The sequence below is a fragment of the Rhinolophus ferrumequinum genome, chromosome 10 (assembly GCF_004115265.2).
Source record: "Rhinolophus ferrumequinum isolate MPI-CBG mRhiFer1 chromosome 10, mRhiFer1_v1.p, whole genome shotgun sequence".
NCBI classification, from domain to species: Eukaryota; Metazoa; Chordata; class Mammalia; order Chiroptera; family Rhinolophidae; genus Rhinolophus; species Rhinolophus ferrumequinum.
In genome coordinates, this window is record NC_046293.1 from 13,918,576 (window position 1) to 13,939,758 (window position 21,183).

General features: G+C 45.6%; 1 protein-coding gene across 4 annotated transcripts in view; it reads right to left on the bottom strand.

The window, feature by feature from the left end:
* Nucleotides 1-21,183, bottom strand: part of RFX4 (regulatory factor X4) — a 139,697-nt gene that overhangs the window by 54,011 nt on the left and 64,503 nt on the right. For all 4 annotated transcript variants that reach the window (XM_033118695.1, XM_033118698.1, XM_033118696.1 and 1 more), the window contains exons 5-8: nucleotides 12,341-12,402; nucleotides 8,101-8,314; nucleotides 5,921-5,998; nucleotides 2,149-2,312 (exon numbers count right to left, since the gene is read on the bottom strand). In XM_033118695.1, the coding sequence (XP_032974586.1) occupies nucleotides 2,149-2,312; nucleotides 5,921-5,998; nucleotides 8,101-8,314; nucleotides 12,341-12,402 (518 nt within the window). The remainder of the gene's footprint in view (nucleotides 1-2,148; nucleotides 2,313-5,920; nucleotides 5,999-8,100; nucleotides 8,315-12,340; nucleotides 12,403-21,183) is intronic.

Sequence of the window (21,183 nt, forward strand, 5' to 3'; positions counted from 1 at the left end):
CCAAAAGTTACTGCAGAGAAGACAGAAAATCTAAATTGACCAATTACTATAGGAAAAAAAGAAGAAAAATTTCAAAAATTTACCCCCACAAAACACCAGGCCCAGACGCCTTCAAAGAGGAATTAAGTGTATGTCACCTTCAAGAGCAAATAATTTCAATGCTATTTAAATGATTTTAGACCTTAGGGAAAAAGGGATGGGAAGCTTCCAGATTCCTTTTATGAAACAAACAAACAAACAAACAAAAAACAAAACCCCAAACAAAAACCATGGGATAATTACGGTAGAGGAGGAAAGACTTTTAAAACTCTGATACAAAAACCCAGAAGCCATGAAAACAAGGATAAATTCAACTACACAAATATATTTTCTGTATGGCAAAGACAAAAGAACAAGAAAACACTATTTGTAACTCTTATTACAGACAAATGATTACTATCCCTAATAAATAATGAGCTCCTAAAAAAATCAATGAGATAAATATCAACCACCAGATAGAAAGACAGTCAAAGGCTAAGAACAGAGAGTTCACGGGAAAGAAAATAGAAATCACTCTGAAAGATGTGAAGAGATATTCAATTCCATCCATAATAAGAGAAATGCAAATTAAAAGTTTACTGAGAAAAGTTTGAGTCACACATCCTGTGAACTAGGAAGTCGGCCTTCTAGGAATTTATCTTTCACATACATTCCAAATAATAGGATGAAAGGTGGTTCCCCACCCATCCCCACCCCCCCAAATATGTCCACCTAGAACCAGTGAAGGTAAACTTATTTGGTAAGAGGGCTTTGTTAGGTGTGATTAAATTAAGGGTCTTGGGATGAGAGCTTGGATTAACTGGGTGGGCCTTACACTCGATGATAAGTGTCCTCGTAAGAGACAGTGGGACACAGAGTGGGAGTCAGTGTGAAGATGGAGGCAGAGACCAGAGGGAGGCAGCGACCAGCGGAGGAACCCCAAGCGTTGGCAGCAACCACCAGGAGCTGGGAGAGAGGCCTGGAACAAATCCTCCCTCAAAGTCTCTGGAAGGAACCAAACCTGCCAACACCTGGATTTCAGACTCCTGGCCTTGGGAACTGTCAGGGAACACATTTCTGTTGTTTTAAGCCACCCAGTTTGTGCCATTTTGTTAGTATCGTCCTAAGAAACTAATGCACTCCACCAGGTAAAAGCATGTACGTAACGCATCATTCGTGACAGCATGGTTTGTAGTGGGACAAGACTAAAACGTCCAGACAACTGATTAAATTCAATACAGTGGAACAGTATGCAGGTGTAAAACAAGAAAAAAAATTTCTTTATAGACTGATGTGTAATACTCTGTGTAACAGTTTCAACAGCAAACAGATGCCACTAGAAAGGAGAGTTTTTTGACAAGGGACACATCAGAAAGGTGAAGACAGGCCTAGAGGAACCCATCGGGAGATTGCTTCAACCTGGGATCAGGGGCAGCGGGCTCTCCTCTACCTCTGTGTCCAAAGGACCACCCGGAAGGCAGCAGGGACACGGCCTGTGGAGGGACATGGCCAGCCTGAGGTGACCTCACAGGGAGCGAGGCAGACAGTTAATGTCCCGGCTTTACTCTGGTCCCCACCTCACCCCCACTGGCTGGTCCCAGGTTGAAGGGGTGTGGGTGGGAAGGGCACCCTGTGAGGTGGTCCAGGTGGTCCAGAGGGCAGCATAGAGCCCAGTGGGGAGTGCACCTAGAGGGGCATCGTCTCCAAGATTGTTTTCTAAGCAAAGGACAATATATAGTGTGTCGCTATTTCAGTAGGAAAGAGAAAAAGGGCATAACACGCATGTGCATTGGTTACACGTGCCTAGCAGATTTGGACAGACCCCCAAGAAAATGGTTATATCTGATGCTCGGGGGAGGAGACCGGGGTGCCTGGGGAACAAACGTGGGGGTACTTTTCAGTCTGCACCATATTAGACCTTTTGCATTTTGAACCCTATAAGTGGTTCAAAATGTCAACAGTGTGATTTATAGTCAAGAATATGAAATCTTAGTTTTAGAAGTCCAATAGTCATGGTCTTGATGAGGGAAGCCCCCACACAGTGCAGGATTATACTCAATACGAGAGAAGCAGCAGCAGTACATGCTGGGGACCCGCCGTGAGGGGAGGCGGGGGGAGCAGCGCACCCACCTGTCAGGTAACGCCTGCAGCACGGTGGGCATCAGCACCCCGGAGATAGCTTTGTAGAGGATGGAGTCACAGACGCCGACGATGTTCACCACCGTGGAGGAGCCCAGCACAGGCAGCATGTGGGGTGGCATTCCTTGCCAAAAGTGCAGAAGGAAACTTTGAACCTGTGTCGACCCACAGAGAGGAGAGGGGCCGTGAGTTTCCACAGAGTCCCGGCAACCGAGCCGTGGGACTCGGCCAGGGCCCACCCAGTCTGCCACACTGGGATCTACTTGCCCTGCCACGGCAGAGGCCACCCCAGCCGGGCGTGGCTTAGGCGGCCCTGGGAGGTCCTCCTGTCCCACGTCTTCCGCGTGCCCACAGTGTGGCATGCCCACTGCCGGACAACCACTTGGCCTGGTAGCCTGGGCTCGACTGTGCTCTTCGTGCTTATTGTGGTCTGGGAGAAGTGTCAGGCAGGGAAGGTAGGCTATTGCTTTTTGAAAGCTCAGAGCATTAGAACTCACTACTCTTTGGGCTTGCTGGGTGCGCCGGGGGCCCTGGGTGCTTTGGAAAGGAAGGGAACGGTGGCGTGTGAGTTGCTGGTAAGGCGAATGCGTCTGGAAAGGGAGGAGAATAGGTGCCACAAACAAATGTCTCCTGAGTCAAACTTGTGCGCTGAAAACTAGATAAAGTGCAAGGGCCTCGTGATATCCAAATTCCTCCGTTTTCCCAAAGAGACCCGGCCGGTTGGTGCCATTATGGGACGCTAGATGTTGATGTCTAGGCAGTAGCTATGTGGGCACTGCCACCCCAACCACTAGCACAGAGCAGAAATACAGTAGGCTCTCACACATGGAGTTATTATTACCAATGTGATGATGGCAGGAACTCAAGCTGTGTTGTTGATGAAGGAATGGTGGAGTGACTGTCCAAGGCAGAGGACCCACTGATGGCCCCCCTACACCTGTGTCTTTCAGTGTGTGAGCTGGAGGTCAGGAGAGAGGAGGGTAGGGAGCAGAGGGGAGATAAGGGACATGAAGGGAAAAGGAAGGTGGGTACCCGGTATATATACTAATATCTAGACTTCAAAACATCTAGACTTTAAACTATCTAGACCTCAGCCAAAACTGAGTGGCTCATCTTGAAGTTTGGGAATAACTGAATTTTTGTGAATTCTCATGGGTTCTACTTGGTTCTTGGACTGTCTCCCTTTTTCTCCCTCAGATGGGCACTCTTGAACCCCCACCTACAGCGTCATCCACGTCCGTGTCCCCACATTCATCCTGATCCAATGCAGGAGATAATTTAGCGCCCCAGTCTCACACTTTGGAGGTGGTACTATTACTGGCATTAGCTTTATTTATTGAGTGTCTAGTATATGCCAGGAAGTTTGCATAGGTTCTCTCACTTATTGCTCCTCCTACTACTACGACAGCTGAGAATTATTACTCCCACGTCGCAGAGACATTTGTCCAAAGCCAGACAGCAAGTCAGGGAATGGGTGACACCAGCCCGTGTTTGCCTGTCTTTCCACCAGTCACTCCCGTGGCTGGTTTGTTCTTCACATGGTAACCAGGCTTCTACCCCATTCCTGAGACCCATGTTTCTCCTAGAACTGCTGCCCGTTGTCCAGCTTTCCGTCCCTCCCTGGTGGCCTGCGGCGTCCTTCAGGCCCCTCTGAGGGGCAAGGTCTTGCTTTCCTCTGACCCCAGCCTGGTGGCCTGAGCTCAGCCTCGGTGAAGACTTCTCGGACGTCCAAAGCCTTCCTGGACTTCCCAGTATACGCACTGGATGGGAAGCCTGGGGTATTAAGAATGGGGAAAAAAGCATGCTCCCCCCCGCCCGATTTCCTATGGGGAAACTGGTAATCGCCAAAAACATGATCAAAGTGGTGAATAAAGTCAAGTTTGTAAATTGGGAAACTCAAGTCACAGTTCTGTTAATTCCATGACAGTGAAAATACTGCAGTTTCCCTCCAGGTTGAAAACTAAAACAAAGAAAATCCAGATGAGTGAAGATTGCCCTTCAGGGTTCCAATCCTGGCCCCACTACCAACTAGGGGTGTGATATCTCTACACCTCAGTTTCCTTATGTGTGAAATGGGAATACAAGTAGTATTTCCCGCATAGGTTTTGGTAAAGAGTCCTAAAAAAGTACTTATTATATATAGTACTTAGCACCCAGCAGATGCTTACTAACGGCTAACTGTCACTATATTATATCATGGAGGCACGACCACTACAAGGCCCAAGAAATCACTGTAGTGTCTTAAGCATCTGAGGCACCCTGGCCTGAGTTTCTGAGTGTCACCCAGCCAGGATCTCCCCATTCTGGCTCTGCTCACTTGTCAAGGGACACCTGGTGGCTAACGGTTGGGCTGGCTAGGCCTGGAGATGGCCACATTTCTTGGACGAGGTACTTGCCTTCCAGCGGACCTTCCACTGTCCCCTGCTCCCAGCTTGTCCCTGGGCATTGGCCTCAGGCTGGGTCCTAGACCCCCTCCCTGCCCTTCCAACTCAGGGTAAGAAGATCTGCCTAGATGATTTCTAAGATTTCTTAGATTCTGAATTCATTTGCCTTTCTAAGCTTTCGTTGCATGAAGCCCTACTCTTTTTTTTTTTTTTTTGATGAGCAATTTCTAGCAGAAATTCTGGAAAAGATCAGCGGCTGTGTATGTTAAAATAAATCTGTGGAAAATCAGTGTCTTTCGCAGGCATCTGTCTGTTTCAAGCCTGTTCAAGAAGCACAGGGAGCCCCGATCAGTCCTCAGACTCGGGAGGACCCTTTGTAGAGGGTGTACTGTTCAGTTTGGAGCTCCCTTCCTCCTCTGGCATCTTAGATCACTTAATGTCCTGTGATCCTGGCTCCTCGGAGTGAGAAGAAAAAGGACGGAGGGAGAAGAGTGTAAAGCTCGAAAGCTGATACTTGGGAGTTAGATGTGAAATGGACAGACAGTGTTTATGTCAGGAGGTAGAGCCGACAGGACCTCCCGACAAACTGACATGAAGGGGGACAGAAAGAGAAGAATCAAGATTTATGGCTTGAGCAATTGGGTGGATGGTGGTGGTAATGTAAGACTTGGAAAACAGATCTGGGGCAGAAAGTGAGCGCTCTGATTTGCTCGTGTTAAATTAGATGTCAAGTCAATTGAATCTGGAGCTCAGGACTAAACATATGAGAGTTATCAGCTTTCGTACAGTGGAGATAGAGATGTCTTCCTATTGTTCGGATGAAATCAGATTACTTACATAACAATGTGAGGCATTTAACAAATGGAAACTTATTATTAGACAGAAGGAAGAAGTTCTTAATCTTTGCAAGCATGAGTGGTAAAATAAGCAGAGGCAAATGGTTGAAAATGATTATTTAAAGTAAGTCTACTGGATTATCTATTTCAGTCCTCTACTGGCGGGATTCGATGGACATGTAGACCAGACCTTGAGAATGGAGGGTAACCAGGTCCAAATGCACCAAAGCGGATGAGCTTCGGGGAAAGATGAAATCCAAAGTATAGGAAAGTTTTCCTTAATCTATAATTCTGGGTATAATGATACCCTGGCAACACTGTCTCCCTAGTAAGCCAATCGGGCAGGATGTGGCTCACTTAGTTGGATCAAGGAAAAGGCCATGCCGACCGCTGATCACGCAGGAGAGCTGTAAAATGGGGATAATGGTGCCAGTTCTTAGAACCACTGTGCGGATCTGGCACCTAGTAGGAGTGCGTGAAATAGGGGCCAGTGTTATCACGATATTTTAATTCAGAGTATTCACAGCTCACTTGTTGACCTACCTCATCAAAGTTGGCTCTTATCACAGTGTCCAGTATTCTCTGACAGTGTGTTCTGTACATCATAATAAAGGTAGAAACCTGTGGGGGGTGGGGAAGGATCAACAATAAAGGCACATTAATACACGTTACCACTGCCCTTGGAATTTCAATTTTCAAGTCATTTATTCCCGGTTGAGGGGACGAAGTTCTCCTAACACGTACCCATCCTGCAAGGACCTCTGCGACACTCACTGTCATTGGGTGACACTCTCTGACCCTCAGCTCCCTCCTCTGGGCTCTCAGGGTACCTGGGTGTGTTTCTCCATCAGAGCACTCACTCACCCTCGGCATGGAACACACAGGTTTCTGCCTCTGCCCCATTCTCCACCCCCTGAAACTGTGAGCTCTAGGAAAATAAAATGGCGCATTATTCATGCTTGTGCATCCAGCATTTAGCACTGGGTGCCTGGCACACAGTCGCGTTCAGTAGGGCTTACTGAGTTAAATTCTCCTCATCAGCTGAGATACTGGAAAGTTAAGACACAGTGTGTATTTATAAGAAGAGGTGTTTTTCAATAGCTAAGACATGGAAACAACCGAAATGCCCATCGGTAGACGACTGGATTAAGAAACTGTGGTACATTTATACAATGGAGTATTATGCAGCCATAAAGAAGAAAGAAATCTTACCATTTGCAACAACATGGATGGATCTAGAGAACATTATGTTAAGTGAAATAAGTCAGACAGAGAAAGATAAGTACCATATGATCTCACTTATTTGCGGATTCTAAAGAAAAGAATAAGTGAATGAACTAATCAGAAACAGTTTGGGAGACAATGAGGAAAAACTGAGGGTTGCTAGATGGGCGGGAGGGGTGGGGGGTAGGGGGGAGGGTGAGGGGATTGGAGGGCAGTCGGTGACCACAGGATGGCCACGGGGTTTGAAAATTAATCTGGGGAACGTAATTTGGTGGTTACCAGAGCGTAAGGGGGTTGGGGGGTGGGGGATGAGGGTGAGGGGGATCAAATGTATGGTGATGGAAGGGGAGCTGACTCTGGGTGGTGAACACACAGTGTGACTTATGGATGATGTGATACAGAATTGCACACCTGAAATCTATGTAATTCTACTAACAATTGTCACCCCAATAAATTAAAAATAAATAAAAAAAAAAAAAAAAAGAAGAGGTGTTTTTGCCCAAATCACAAAAAGACATTTGGAAATTCTCTAGAATTGACTTCGCAAAAGAATTTTAACTCCAGCTCCCTTTATCCAAGAATTTTAAAGCTATGCTACAGGAAGTCTGTTGAGAAAAAAAATTTTTTTGAGTGATAAAATAAAGGGTTATCTGGTTCTTAGATTTAAAAAGCATTCTTTACAGATATTCTTTTTGTTTCAGAACACAGACGTGTGTATCCAACATACACTTAGTTTGCTTATACAAGCAGCCAGCCCGCTTGACTGAACTTCCTGAGAGCCGGACTCAGGTCTCATTCACTGCTGCATCCCAGCTCCCAGCACCATCTGTGGACAGAAGCTCAGCTCCTACTAGGCCTGGGTTGCAGCAAAAGAGGTGTGTGAGAGATGTGATCGCCAGGGGCAAGTCCCCAAATTTGTGTTTCCAGTAACTTCCTCCCAACATCCTATGACCCAAATTATCTGGGTCACTATACCTATAAAATCTTCTTTGTCTGAGGGACTATAATTTCACCATATCCTCTGCGGCACCTGGGAAAATAAACTTTATCCTATAAAAAAAGCAACCTAGAGGAGAGGGGTCCTTCCTTTGTGAAATGAGAAAGTATGACATCATAGAAGGGTAAGAAGCGTGGTACGTCGGTGGGTAAGCAGGTAGATAGGTAGATAAACTTTTTTTATTTTAGAGCAGTATTAGGTTTGTAGCCAAGTTTTGAAGGCAGTACAGGGACTTCGCATATACCTCGCACCCATTTACCTCTACTGTTAACACCTTATGTTAGGATGGCACAGTTGTCATGACTAATGAACTAATATTGATATTATACATTATCAACTAAAGTCCATACTTCATTCAGATTTCTAGCTTTATGTTTTCAAACTCACCATTTTGCAATTAAAGTGTACGTGTGTGTGTGTGTGTGTGTGTGTGTGTGTGTGTGTGTGTGTGTTGTGTGAAAAAGAAAGAGAGAAATCGCCCACTCCCTTCAGATGCGGTCACCTTCTCCTCGGGCAGACTGGCTGGCAGATTCAGCTCTTTAACATTTGGAAACTCCGGCAGCAGCGTTCCAAGTTTGGACCGGGGTGAATATGCCACTGTCTGTTTGCTCACTTCTTTCTTGCCCGTCTCGCTCACCCAGGCGGCTCCTTTCTTGGAATACATCACATCATAATATTGGGAGTTTTCCTTCACCGCAATGCCGTAGTAATGGTACCTGGGCCACAGACAGAGAGAGAGAGACCCGCAGGCATCATTATTAGGTGGGGGTCCCTGAGCCAGGGGGTTCCCAAGGCCAAGGATGACTGGGCCCATCCTCCCTGGGCTACAAGAGTTAACGCTCCTGTAAGGCTCGAAATCTCGGAAATCTAGAATTAAACCCAAGTTCCATGCTGCCAGCCATCAATCAAGCAGGTAAAAATAACCAAAATTGCCTCCTACAGAAAATGTTAAGTCAAATACTTTACAAAGCAGAAAGGGGAATGAAAAATTTTCCATTTGTACTTAATCTCTTATATCTAGCTAAATATGATCCCAGGGGTACAGCATCTTTCCCCTTCTGTGGGGACCTAAGAAGAAAGGTGTGTTTATCACTGCAAACTTTACCACCAACATAAATTCAGTTGGACTGTTTTTCTCAAGCAGTAAAAAGTAGTCTTAAAGAACTGTACCTTAAAAAAGATAAATTCAGGGTTTCAAAGACCAGAAGCTTTATTAACTCAAATTGGGCTTAATAATAGCAATATTTTCAATTCAGACTAATGAGGGATGGAGGCTGCATTTTGTTTGGATTTTAGCTACACTCTACTGAACACCTGCTATGTGCTAGGCACTTTGCAAAGTATTCATGTACACTAATTTGTAAAATAACACTATGAAATGGTGGTTATTGCAGTCTTTTTATACATGAGAACATGGAGGCAAGAAAGCTTAATTTGCTCACATTTATAGAGCTGTTTAGGGGAAGAACAGGTTCTTGAACACAGGTCTGTTTAACTACAAAGCCACCAAGCTACACTAAGAGCAAACACTGCACGGTAAGGTTATAAACTTTGACTTTGTCAGCGTCATCGGTGCAGGCCAATAAAAAGGCAGATTCCTAGGCCCCAGACCTACTGATTCCGAACATGGGAATGGGGCCCAAGAATCAGCATTGAAGCAAGCACCCCAGGCAATTCTGATGCCCAGTTGTTGGAGGGCCTGTCATTATCCACGGCTGAAAAATGGGGTGCCCATCACAGCAGCTCACAAGGTGCTAAGTGCTTTACACACATTAACTTATTTAATCTTACAAAGCCCCTGTGAGGCTGGAGCTAATTCTTATCCCCATTTTACAGACTAGGGAACTAAGGCCCAGATAATTTAAGTAACATTCCCAAGATCACCTAGTGAGTAAGAAGTAGAGGCAGGATTTGAACCTCCAAAGAAAGTGCTTTTTTTTAACCACTAAGCCAGCGACCCTCAAACTTTACTAATAGTAAGAATCACATACAGAACATATTAAAATAGAGACTCCTGGGCTCCACCCGCAAAGATTCTGATTTAGTAGGTCTAAAGTAGATTTTTACAATCACACAGCAATACTAATATATAAATAATTCATGGACCTCGCTTTCAGAAATGCTGTATAACATATTAACTATTCTTTTCTGCTCATGGAGATATGGTTGGTGATCATTACAACACAATGCAAATAAGAACGCATTTTGAGTTGTGGGAGAGGCTTCACAGGGAGGGGAGAGACAAGCACGCATAACCTTCCCTCTCCCGCCCCCTTTTCCTCCCGGTACCATTCTGTGATATTTCTACTTAGTGGGCATCTCTCCTCTATCTGAATACATCCTGGGATGAAGAACTCAGACTCTCCGAAGGCAGTCCAGTTCATTTTAGGTCGGTATAGTTATCAGAAAGTTCTCTGTGTGTTGAGCTGATCTCTGTCTTCTGTACCTTCTACTTCCCAACTGTCATAACTGCCTTTCCAACTCAAAGCCAGTCCTGTGGGGGGAGGGTGGGGATGGTTCCGTTTGCTCGAGAAGTGCCCTTCAGGTGGGAAGGCAGTTATGACACGTCTCCCTAACTTCATGAAGTTCTCCTTTATAATTTCTTAAGAGCAAGATAGTAATAACAAGTCAGACCAGACCATTTCTTGATGTTTCAGGTGTATGTTGCTATAATCCACAGCTACAGGAAGCTACTGCCCTGATCACTTGTTAATTTTTCTGTTTTGGCTGTGCAGGGCACATCAACACACTTTCCACTAGTCACCCCACACCCCCAGTGTATTCGGTCCAGGGAAATTTGCTGAGAAATTGTTTCTAGAAGGCCCAGGGGCAGGCTGGAGACTAGAGCTTCTTATTACCTTTCGACTGCTTGGAGATGTGTCCAACCCTGGAGGATTCTTATGGACAGGGAACAATGAAATTGATTACATGGTGTTTCTAAAGAAGTGTTGCCCAATTTGCCAACCTCTAGGCTAAAGAAAAAACAAAAACCAAAGGGGGCTCTCACATGGAGACGGATGTTTATGTAGGATGGGAAAGCTTTCTATACTATATTTACTATTTCTACTCTCAGAAATGGGCCTCAGTGTATTGGAGCCAGTGATTCTCCAGAGACCGTAAGCGGGGGTGGAGGGTGGGCAGGGGGGGTGGGGTGGGAATAATTCATTTCCATGCATTCAGCATTCTTCCATCCATCCACTTATCTGTTCAGCCAACACTGTGAATCGCCCATTGGGTGCCAACCACTGTGCTACCGTCAAACAAGGAAGGACGAGTCGGGCTTTTGTGTTCACACTCTTACCAAAGCTGAAACCTCATTTTAAAACAGAGACTGGAATTTCTCAGAAGAAAGAAGATTGGATCTTCAGTGTAGTCACTTTGGAAGATTACGAGAAATTTATTCCAAATGTCCCTCGTTCAAAAATGTTCTGTTAAGTCTCTTTGGAAATCACCCCCAGAGCTTCTCAGCCACACACAAAAATGCGTCTCGGTCTTTTCAGAACTTGACCCGAAAGGGTTTTTCCCAGTTTGATCATCCACGTCCTTTACCTACCTCGGTCCCACAGCTAAACCCACCGTTGGAGGAGGGAATGCACTGCCCAGGAAGGGTAGGAGTGAGGGAGCAGTATTGGACATGCTTCTTTTGAATCACTCTTAGTGACAAGTCTAACAAGTCTTATGTAGTGGGTTTTTTGTGTTTTTTTTTTAAAGTTTCAGTATTGTCTAAGTCAGTAAGTGCTGACCTGCTACTCCACATAGGCAACATGATTAGAAATGCTGCATAATAAGGCACCCTCTAGTGGAGTCACTGTGTACATTAGCATAATAAAGGTTCTAAGAAGTCCTGCATCAAGGAACCTGTTTAACTCAGGGCTCACCAAACTTACATGGCCACCGGACCTTTTTCACAGAACCTATTAACTAACGTCCAACAATTTCTGAAACACCCGTCAAGGCAAGTCTTATAAACCCAGATATTAGTGCAGCCGGAACAGGAAAGGCAGAAATTCCCCTCCCATTGACTCACTAGGAGACAGGTGTCCATACATCCTTCTCACTCCTCAGAAAGGCCTTCCAGGACTATCCTTTCTAAACGAGGCCACTCCCCTTCTGTTATTCTCCATGACAAACTTCTTTGCCACAGTCTGTCTTTTCTCTGTCTTCCCCACCAGAACATATGCTCCCTGAAGGTGGTGACGTGTTTGCTCCTATGTTCCCAGCACTTAGCACCATATACCTGACACATAGAAAGTGTGAGGCACCTATTGTTTGGCTGGTTGACAGAAGTGATGAAAGAGAAGCAGTATGCCCCATGCACCACGGTATGGCTGGCCCTTCCCGCCCCATCTCCCTCTCAGGGTTTAGTACAGGTTGCTCCTTTGCCGGCTAGAAACTATGAAAACAGCGAGTTTGCTCAGTGAAATGATCCAAGTCACCTGGAGATTGTCCAAGGAGCTACAAGGTGCTCCTTTAAATGATGCTCAAGACAATTTTACAAAAACACTCAAAGGCAGGGTGGCACAAAGTCGGATTCCTTAAAGCAGCTGGGCCAGGTGGCCTTGGGCTTTTTAGACGGCCTCTCTCTCCGGGTCCTGGAGACCTTTTTCACAGGTCTCCAGGACCTGTGTAAAGCTCCTTCACGCTCTGGCCAGGCACAGATTTCCTGCCAGGCCTGTGGACAGAGCTCAGGATGGAAGGCCTGGGGTCCAAGCCTCTGCGGGTGGAAGGGCTTCGGTGCTTACTTGGACTGTCCTCGGGTCCCGAGTCTTCTGGTGGTTAACTGAGGAAACTGCTGTCTTATGATCTGGAAGTCAACAGAAGAAATTGGTTACTTGTTGGGAAAAGTTGGGAGCACAGGGACTGAGTTTCACAAACAGCAATCTAAAGAAGGGAGGAAACAATACATCCTTGGTTGCAATGACTTACTAGGAGTCCATCGGGACCCCGAGAAGACAGCTGGCGTCAGGGAGGTGGGAGGGGAGCATCTGAGTGATTGTGGGGCTCTGGATGCTGAGGGTCTCAATGATGGCTCCGGGCTTCACCCCTCCTACTCACCATGTAGGCAGAGACCGGTTGATCCAGAACCTGTCACTCCCCTGCTTAAAGTCCTCCGATGGCTTCCATCACACCTGGAACTAAAACCCACCCCCAGCCTCTGGGACCGGGTCCCTGCTTACCTCCTGGACTTCATCTCCTCCCATTCTCACCCTTGCTCACCAGCTCCCAGCCACACTGGCTTTTTCTTTTTTTCCTATTTCCAAAACGCAACCAGGCTTGCTCCCCACTGGGGACCTTTGTATTGCAATTCCCTCTTCCTAGAATGCAATTTCCCCCCCAGATCAGATCGTCACAAGACTGGCTCCCCTTACAACATGAGGGATTTCTGGGAGGAGGTCCCTATGCCCACTGGGCTTCTCTGATGACGGAGTCGCATAGCAGTCACTCACCATCAGGTGGCCCCACTTTATGTCTTCTCACTTAGCACTCTCTGAAGGGATCTTGTTCCCTTACCCTGAGTGCTTAGTTTTTGTCGTTTCTCCAACCACCTCTCCAACCACCTCACCCCCATTAGAATGAAAGCTCCATGAAAACAGGGACCTGGCACAAGACTTGGCACATACGAAGAGCTCCACTCTCACTTACTGAATGAAGCAAGGGAGCCTGCCCCCTGCCCTTGAGGGGATCCTTTACTCAGGTGCGATGGAGGATGCTAAGTGCTGTTGCCCAGGATAACCACATCGATTTGCCAGAAACTTGGGAGGAGGGACCATCTGCCCAAGTGAAAACACAACCAAAGGGCCTCATCCCTGGTGTTTTCAGCGCTGATGTTTGTGGAGAGGCAGGACAGTGCAGTCCTATGAGAGGCTGTAGAGCTAGACTAGCTGCACTAGATCCAAGCTCAGCCTTTTGTTAGCTGGAGGGCCCCCGGGTAAGTTATTTAACATTCAAATGACTCAGTTTCCTCATCAATAAAATGGGAGTGATAATAGTCCCTGTTCCAGAATTTTTGTGAAAATCTAAAAAGTAAACATATGTAAATAATTTGCAACAGTGCCTGGTATTTAGTAAGGGCTCAATAAACGTTACCCGTTATTACCACTGATTGTCCTGATAACTCATTTCCTTTTACTTCCAGGGACTCTTCTCTGAAGTTGAACCAAATTCTTCTAGACTCCCTTCCCTTCTAGTACAGCACCGATCAGGCACGCGTGGTCAGAGTGAGAGAGGGAGCCTACATGTGTCCTTCATGAGACAACATGTTGGTGCTGACGTCCCACTGGTGGGGCGTGAACACCGAGCACTTTCTCAGAGGTGGGGATGAATCCGTTGATCTAGTCACACCGTCTTGCATCCACAATGATACTCTCACTGACTGATTTGCTCATTCATTCGACATTTACTGTGACCCTGCTAGGTGTGTGAACTTGGACATACTCTTTAACCTCTCTCTGTGTGCCTAAGATTCCTCCTCTGATATCCAGGGACTCAGGGGTTTATGGAATCCTCTCCTAATCAGAGGGATGGATGACGGTGGCCTCAACTAAAGTGGCGTCGGTGGGATGGAAAGAAGCAGACAAATTAGAGAGGAACTGAGAATCCAGAATGAGTAGCATGAAGCCTGACCACGTCTGTGTGTTAGAAAGCCACCTAGTGAAGAATGGGCAGGGTTTCCTCATCTGAAAATGGATGGAAAAGGCTGCATTCCTCACAAGAATGGCTAGAGCTTCTAATGAAATAACATCACGATACCACCTTTGGAAGTAAATGGGCTTTAAAATGTTAATTGCATAGTGATGATACGGAACAAAATGACGCGATAATTCTGTGATTTTTCTTTTTGGTCTTTTTAAAAATTATTAGCTTCAAGTGTCTGTGAATTATTTAATGGTGTCACTTTTGTAGGCAAATATCCCTAGTTTCTTTAACCGTAACTCCTGGAAGCTAAGCACATGGGTTTCTCACTTTGTCTATGTTTCTCTCAAATTGTTGTGACCCGAAGAAAACGCAATCTATTCAGAAAGGGGTCTGACCCGGGGGTCAGTGACAGGGCTCTCTAGGCACTCCATCCTGTCATGCAGCCTAAGAGCACAACAGGGTTGAGTGGCTTCATCACTCTGGGCCACTAATACTAACCCCTGGCCAAGTAGGGCCTCCAGACCTTAATCACGTGACTGGTTTCAGAGCCAAGATTAGAAGCAGCTGTTCACCAACGTACAATAATGAGCAGATATCAATATGCCAATAGAGACCGAGGGAAAATACTGGAAGCACAAAGATGGGGCTAGTAGATTCTTCACCTTGGTTAGAAGTGGGTTATAATTTGGGTTCTGAGTTTCGTACCTACCCAAGCAAAGACGATCATACAATAAAGTTACAAGAGTCCCAGTATCCATAAGATAAATATATACTCGTTTCTGAGGAAGAGCAGAGATTTTCCTGTGTTTCAGTCTGGGAAATTTCTGCTATGCAAATGGACAAACAGTAAGGTACCATGTTTAATGCTCCGATATTAGCAGACAGTTTGAAAATGACAGTATTGAACGCTATTAAGGGTGTGGAAAAACTGAAATACTCATACATTGCTGAGAACATCGTTTATTAGTACAGCCCTTCCCCAAAAGCTTTTTCCCAATATTTTTACAACAAAAATATTCATACTTTTTGATCTATTAATTCCAAGGAAATAATCTAAAATAAGAAAAAGCTATGCAGAGGGCTACTAGTGAGAGTGAAAAATTGAAAACAAAATAAATGTCCAATGATAGGAAACTAGCTAAATAAATGATTTTATACACACACACACACACACACACACACACACACATACACACTCAATAAAATATTATGGAGGCATTTAAAATGATGGTAATGAAAGCTATGTCACAACCCGGAAAATGCTTGTGACATAATGTTAAATGAAACAGCAGATCTCAAACTACCCTTATGCTACGATTATAATTTATGTTTGTACAACTATAGGAACGGAAAGAGAGTATGGGGAAAAAAACGGATGTTTGTTAGGGTAGTGGAACTGTGGGTAGAACCAAAGGTTTTTGTATAACATTTGTGTAAGAAATCAACTTTTTTCTGCAAACAGAAAAGGATTTTCTTATGAGAAATATTCCTCATTGACAAAGGAAGTTGAAGCTAATTTTGAAACAAGCACCAAAAACATACCAGAATATTACAATGGTTCTTTTTCTTTTTAAAAAATAAATCATCCCCTAGTCCCTGCAAAAAATATCTAGATAATTTTTAAAAGCTGCATTTCATTTTCACTTTTATGTTTTTGGCTGCTCAGCTTTATTATTACTTGATTGAAGAGAATGGGCAAAGTTCTGAAATCTTTCTAAGTGTTTATCCAAATGGTGTCTCACATAATGTCCACAAAGCAAACAGCACTGTCTGGCCCGTGGCTAAGGTACCAGGGGCCACAAACCCTGGTCTAGAGACGCACCAGAGAGCCACTGGGACATGAGGACAGGCCTTCTGGAGCTGTCTGTTCCACCTCTATGAGGCAATAAAACGTACCATCGGTGTGTTTGTATTTCTTTGCACTATGATCTTGAGTTAACAAATTAGAAAATGGGGCCTGTGAATTCGTCGATCAATTTAATTTATGACTCCCTCCATAGCTGATGGTTTTTACTTATCCCTTCTGAATAGTGTCTAGATCGATACAGACAGTTTTCCCATCTTTGCGATAGCATCGGCCTGTACTGAGTCACCCAAGGCAGACACAGGGGGGACTCCACTCTCTGATGCTGCACAACCCATGCCCTGTTGGTTCTGCCCAAGACGTCCCCTGAGCCCAGCCACTTCTCTCTCTCTCTCCCCTGCCCCTGCCCCTGCCCCAGCCCCACCGTGATCTCTTACCTACACAACAGATACATACTCCTAACTGGCTGCCCTGCTTCCAGTCTTGCTGAAATCCAAATATGATTATTTCATTTCCTGTTGAGAACAGTAGATGCCTTCTTGCTGGATAAACTGGATAAAAATCCAGCCTCCTAAGGCTGGTCCACGACACCCTCTGTGACCCACCCCAGCCCAATTCCCCAGCCTCAAATCCTGCCACTCCCCCATGTGCTCCCTGAGCTCCAGGCGCCTGCTGGCCCCACCACTGCACAAGCTGTTCCCTTCCCTGCCCCTGGAATGCCAAACCGACACTGCCCTCCCTCACCCGAGCACAGCACCTTCTCTTCTCTTCCTCTGAGCCTCTCCCACTAGGCCGTGAGCCTTCCTACGAAGCCTTACATGCCCCCTGTGTTTTCCTAGTAATTTGGGAAGCCGTGGTATACAGCGGTTAAGCACACACACTTCGGGGTCAAGTCCTGGCTCAGGTACTGTGTCTACCACTTTACACGTATCATCTCAGTTAATCATTACAACAAGCCAGCTTCCTCTGTACAGTAAACCTGGAGAGGCTAAGTAACCCGCATAAAGCCACACAGCTGCCAACATGCAGTCCTAGGATTTGAATGTACCCGGTCTGACTCAACTCTCTACCACAATGTTATTGCCTCTGGAGGAATGAAAGTACCCAGAAGCCTCTCACTCCTTCTTTTAACAGCAGCCTTTTTTTCTTTTATGTCATATTCCTGTATTTACATGTTAGGTGTGTTTGACGATTGAAATACTTTCTTGATCCCATCTATTCTTCAATGAAGATTTCTCTTCAATTCTCCTAACTTTGACATTCTTGGAAATGTTCTGGTGGCTTCTGCTAGGAACAGGATCTGAGAGCCCTGTCCCCAGATATGCTAATGCTCGGAGGGAAAGACGGAAACAGCAGAGAGGACTGTCACATCAGCAGGCAGCCTGGTGTCTCCTCTTAGGTCAAATCTACCCCCATCCAGGAAAGTGGAAACACTTCTTCTACTTAATAAAAATATTAACTAAATAAAAGTCATTCTGTCTGGATAACTGAAGTCCCCAAGTGGACTTACTGAGGGAATAATCCAGATCCTTACCTGTCTACTCAGAGGCCTCTGACAATTCTCCACAGCCAGCTGACTCAGCTCAGTCTCCTTCACCTGGAGCTCAAATATCACTGTGCAACTCTACTTTTTGCTTCGACCTTTTCTCTCAAGTTTTCCTTACATGAGCCCCAAGCTCTATCCAAATCAGACTACTTGGTGTTGATCAATTCTCTGAATGATTCCCAGCTTCCGGGCTCCATGTCTGTGCACCTTCTACCTGCCACTCTCTCTGCCTCCTCAGCCCTTGTGCCTTCTACCCGGCATGCACCTCCCGGCATGCACCACCCCTCCATGAACAGCCTTCCTGATTCTCTGACAAGGTAAGAGCTCTTCCTTCTCCAAACCATGATGGCACTGGCTCCTGCCAGTCGGTGACCAAATTCCATCCTCCCTCGCTTTTGAATGTATCCTGATTCTGCCACATCTTCCCATCTCCACCACTGCCAGGGCCATGAACTTGTGCCTGGATTGCTACAATGGTCTCCTTGTTGCCCCTGCATCCAGCCATGCCTCACCACAACCACTTCCCCATGAAGCCTCTAGACAAAGTCCAAACCCACCAGGTCCTGCTGGATCCGTCCTGCCTTCCTTCCAGCTCACCTCTCCCCCTCCTCCTCTGCCCATCTCTGTGCTCCCATATGGACCTTCTTTCAAGTTGCATGAACACTGTGTTCTCTCCTACCCTGGCCTTTCCCACAGGCTGTTCTCATTTTCTGGAACCCTCTCCCCATGTCCTTTATCTGCCTTATGTCGACTCATACTTCAAATCTTAGCTGTACCTTATTTCCTCCCAGAAATCTTTCCTGGGCCACTTGTTTGGTTTAAGTGACTATAGTTATAGTAATCTGCTCTTCATATCTAGTCAACGGTCTTATCAGCTCTACAACCCTTTGCCTAGGCCTATGAGACTATACGAGCTGAATCTCCAGCCTCGTCTTCTACTCCTCTTCCCCATGTTTGACAAGCTGCAGCCTCAGTAACGACGATTGGTTGCCTAATGGTACACAGCTTAGATTCATTCAACAACAAGTATTTTTTGAGCTCTATTATAGGGCAGACATTTTGCCAGGCACCGAGCTAAACAGAAATAGCCTTTGTTTAGGAAACTTACATTCTAGTGGGAGAAGACCAAAAATAAACAAGTAAAAAAGTCAATGCATCTTATATCAAATAAGTGCTACAGAGAGGAACAACAAAAAAAGGCAGGGTGAGGGGAATAGAAAATATGGAGGTGGGGGTGGTGTGATTTTATTTAGGACTCAGTGATCAAATGTGGCATTTAAGTGACCTAAAGGAAACGAGGGAACAAAACCTGTGGATATCTGGAAGAAGAAAGTTGCAAGCAGAGGGAATAGCCAGTGCAAAGGGCCTGGGGTGGGAGCTTTTTGACATGTTTCAGGAAGAGCAAGGAGCCCAATGTGGCTGGAGCAGAGCAAGTGCTCAGGACAGTGGTAGAAGATGAGGGCGAAGGCTGGGAGGGGTTGATGAGCACAGCTCATGGAGATCCTTGCTGGTCCTAGTAAGCACTTCCACTTTTACTCTGAATGAGATAGGGAGACTTAGAGGGCTTTGAGCAGGGAAGTGGGGAACGAGATCCCACTTACCTTTCAAAGGATCGCTCTGGCTGCTGTGTAAATTGACTGTAGGGGGTAAGGGTGGAAGCAGGGAGACCAGTCAGCGGCCACTGCAGTAGTCCAGGCAGGATACATTATGGCTCAGTACATTGATTCATTGGTTCAACAAACGAGAGAAAGAACAAATGAATTCGTTCCTCTTTTTTTTTTTAATTTATTGGGGTGACAATTGTTAGTAAAATTACATAGATTTCAGGTGGAATTCGTTCCTCTTTTGTTGGCCATTGAAGTGGTTTCCAATGTTGCACTAATATAAATAATGCTATAGGCAATGCCATTTGCATCATGATTTTCATTTTTATTGTTGCTATTTTGCTTGGGGTTTTTCCCCTCATAATAATTTCGAGTGTGGAGCTGCCTGATGAAAGGGGAGAAACATTTCAAGGTTTCTAAAACATACTGTCAAATTGCTTTCCATGAAATGTAGAAAGATATTATCTCTTTTTAAAATTGTGCTAAATTGAAGAGCAAAAAAAAAAAAAAAAAAATGAAGACTTTTTCTCTGCCTTCTATCTGAGCGTGAGGTTTCTTCATCTATAAAATGGGGATGATACCACTTGCTCAGCTTACAGGCTTGTAGCAGGGTCAAAGGAGTTAGCGAGGGAGTGCACGCCCAGGCTTGTCTCCTGGGCTTTATTAGCCGGAAGTAGAAGGGTGGAGGGGCGGAGCTCCACCTCAACGGGCTTTCATTGGCTGGAGGGGATGGAGCGGGGAGAACGACCAGCTGCCAGGGAGGAGCTGGAGCAAGAGGGTTCACACCTGTTCACACCTCTCTCTGCCTCAGTTATGATGGTCATCATCCTTTTCTAGCCCATTCTCTTCATTGATGGAGTTAGCACTCTATACTTCAGTCCTTCGATGGATTTTCAGAGGATCTTCATTCCAACCAGTTTTCAGTCTTTTGTGGTATATTATGGTCTCCCAAGCGATATATTTGTGAGGTTAGAATATTTGGCTCTGTTTGTAAAAATACTTTTTATCTGAACATAGTTGATGGTTAAATCCTCTCCTCCTCCCCTTCAAAAGAGAGAAAGGTAATTTCACATAAAGAACTAAGAGGAAAGGAATTTTGTTAAGAGTTGGGATGGGGGATGGGTCGGAGCACTGCTGAGCCAAATCACATTCTGTCCAAATGGAGGTCAAGACTTTTCCCACTCTGAGCAAAGAAAGGGCCACTGCAGATAGCGCCTCCTCCTTCTAGCTGCAACAAAAACCTGTGGGAAGGGAAGGGGGTATGCCTTTTTTTTTTTTAAAAACTTTCTTATAGGCTGCACGTTACAAATTATTCTCCTCTCCTTTCACCAAATAATCAACTGGTCCCAGAATCTGAAAGCCCAGCACAATTTAGTCTGCGTCTCAAAATGCAGGGTCGGTTCAGACCCGCTAAGGCTGTTCAGCTTTTAATTTCTGGAGCAAGACTCAGCAAACAGTCCAACACTTTTGTGGAGCTGTGAGAGTTGAGCTTCGCTGTTTGATAAATGAGCAGACGGCAGGCAGCCCCTCTTTCTTTTTTTTGTATGGGTTCAATGAAGCCTGCCTAAAGAACGCCACATGCTGTTCTAGCTAGTGATCTAACATTCCGCTACATCCAGCCTTCCAAATTCCCTTTAATTACTCCAGAATCCCACCCTTCTCTCTTTCAGCCTGGCAGACAGGGCTGGGGGCTCCATGGGGATGGGGGTGGGAAGTGGGGAAGCTCAGGAGATCTACCCTCTCTGGAGCTGTTGGGATTGTTTTTTTAGGTGGTGGTTATTCATCTCTCCAGTCCATTCTTCTCCCCAGCATGTGAGTTATTCTGACATCATTTTGTGGGTGCCAGTCTTTTAAGAAACATGAGTGAGTTTTAGGCAAACATTCCTGAAATGTCACATTCAAATCACTGCCCTCTTTTAAGGAAGGGAAAGAGTGAGGAGAGGAACTGACAACCACTGGGCATCCCAGGGCACCATGTACTAACCAGGTGTTTTA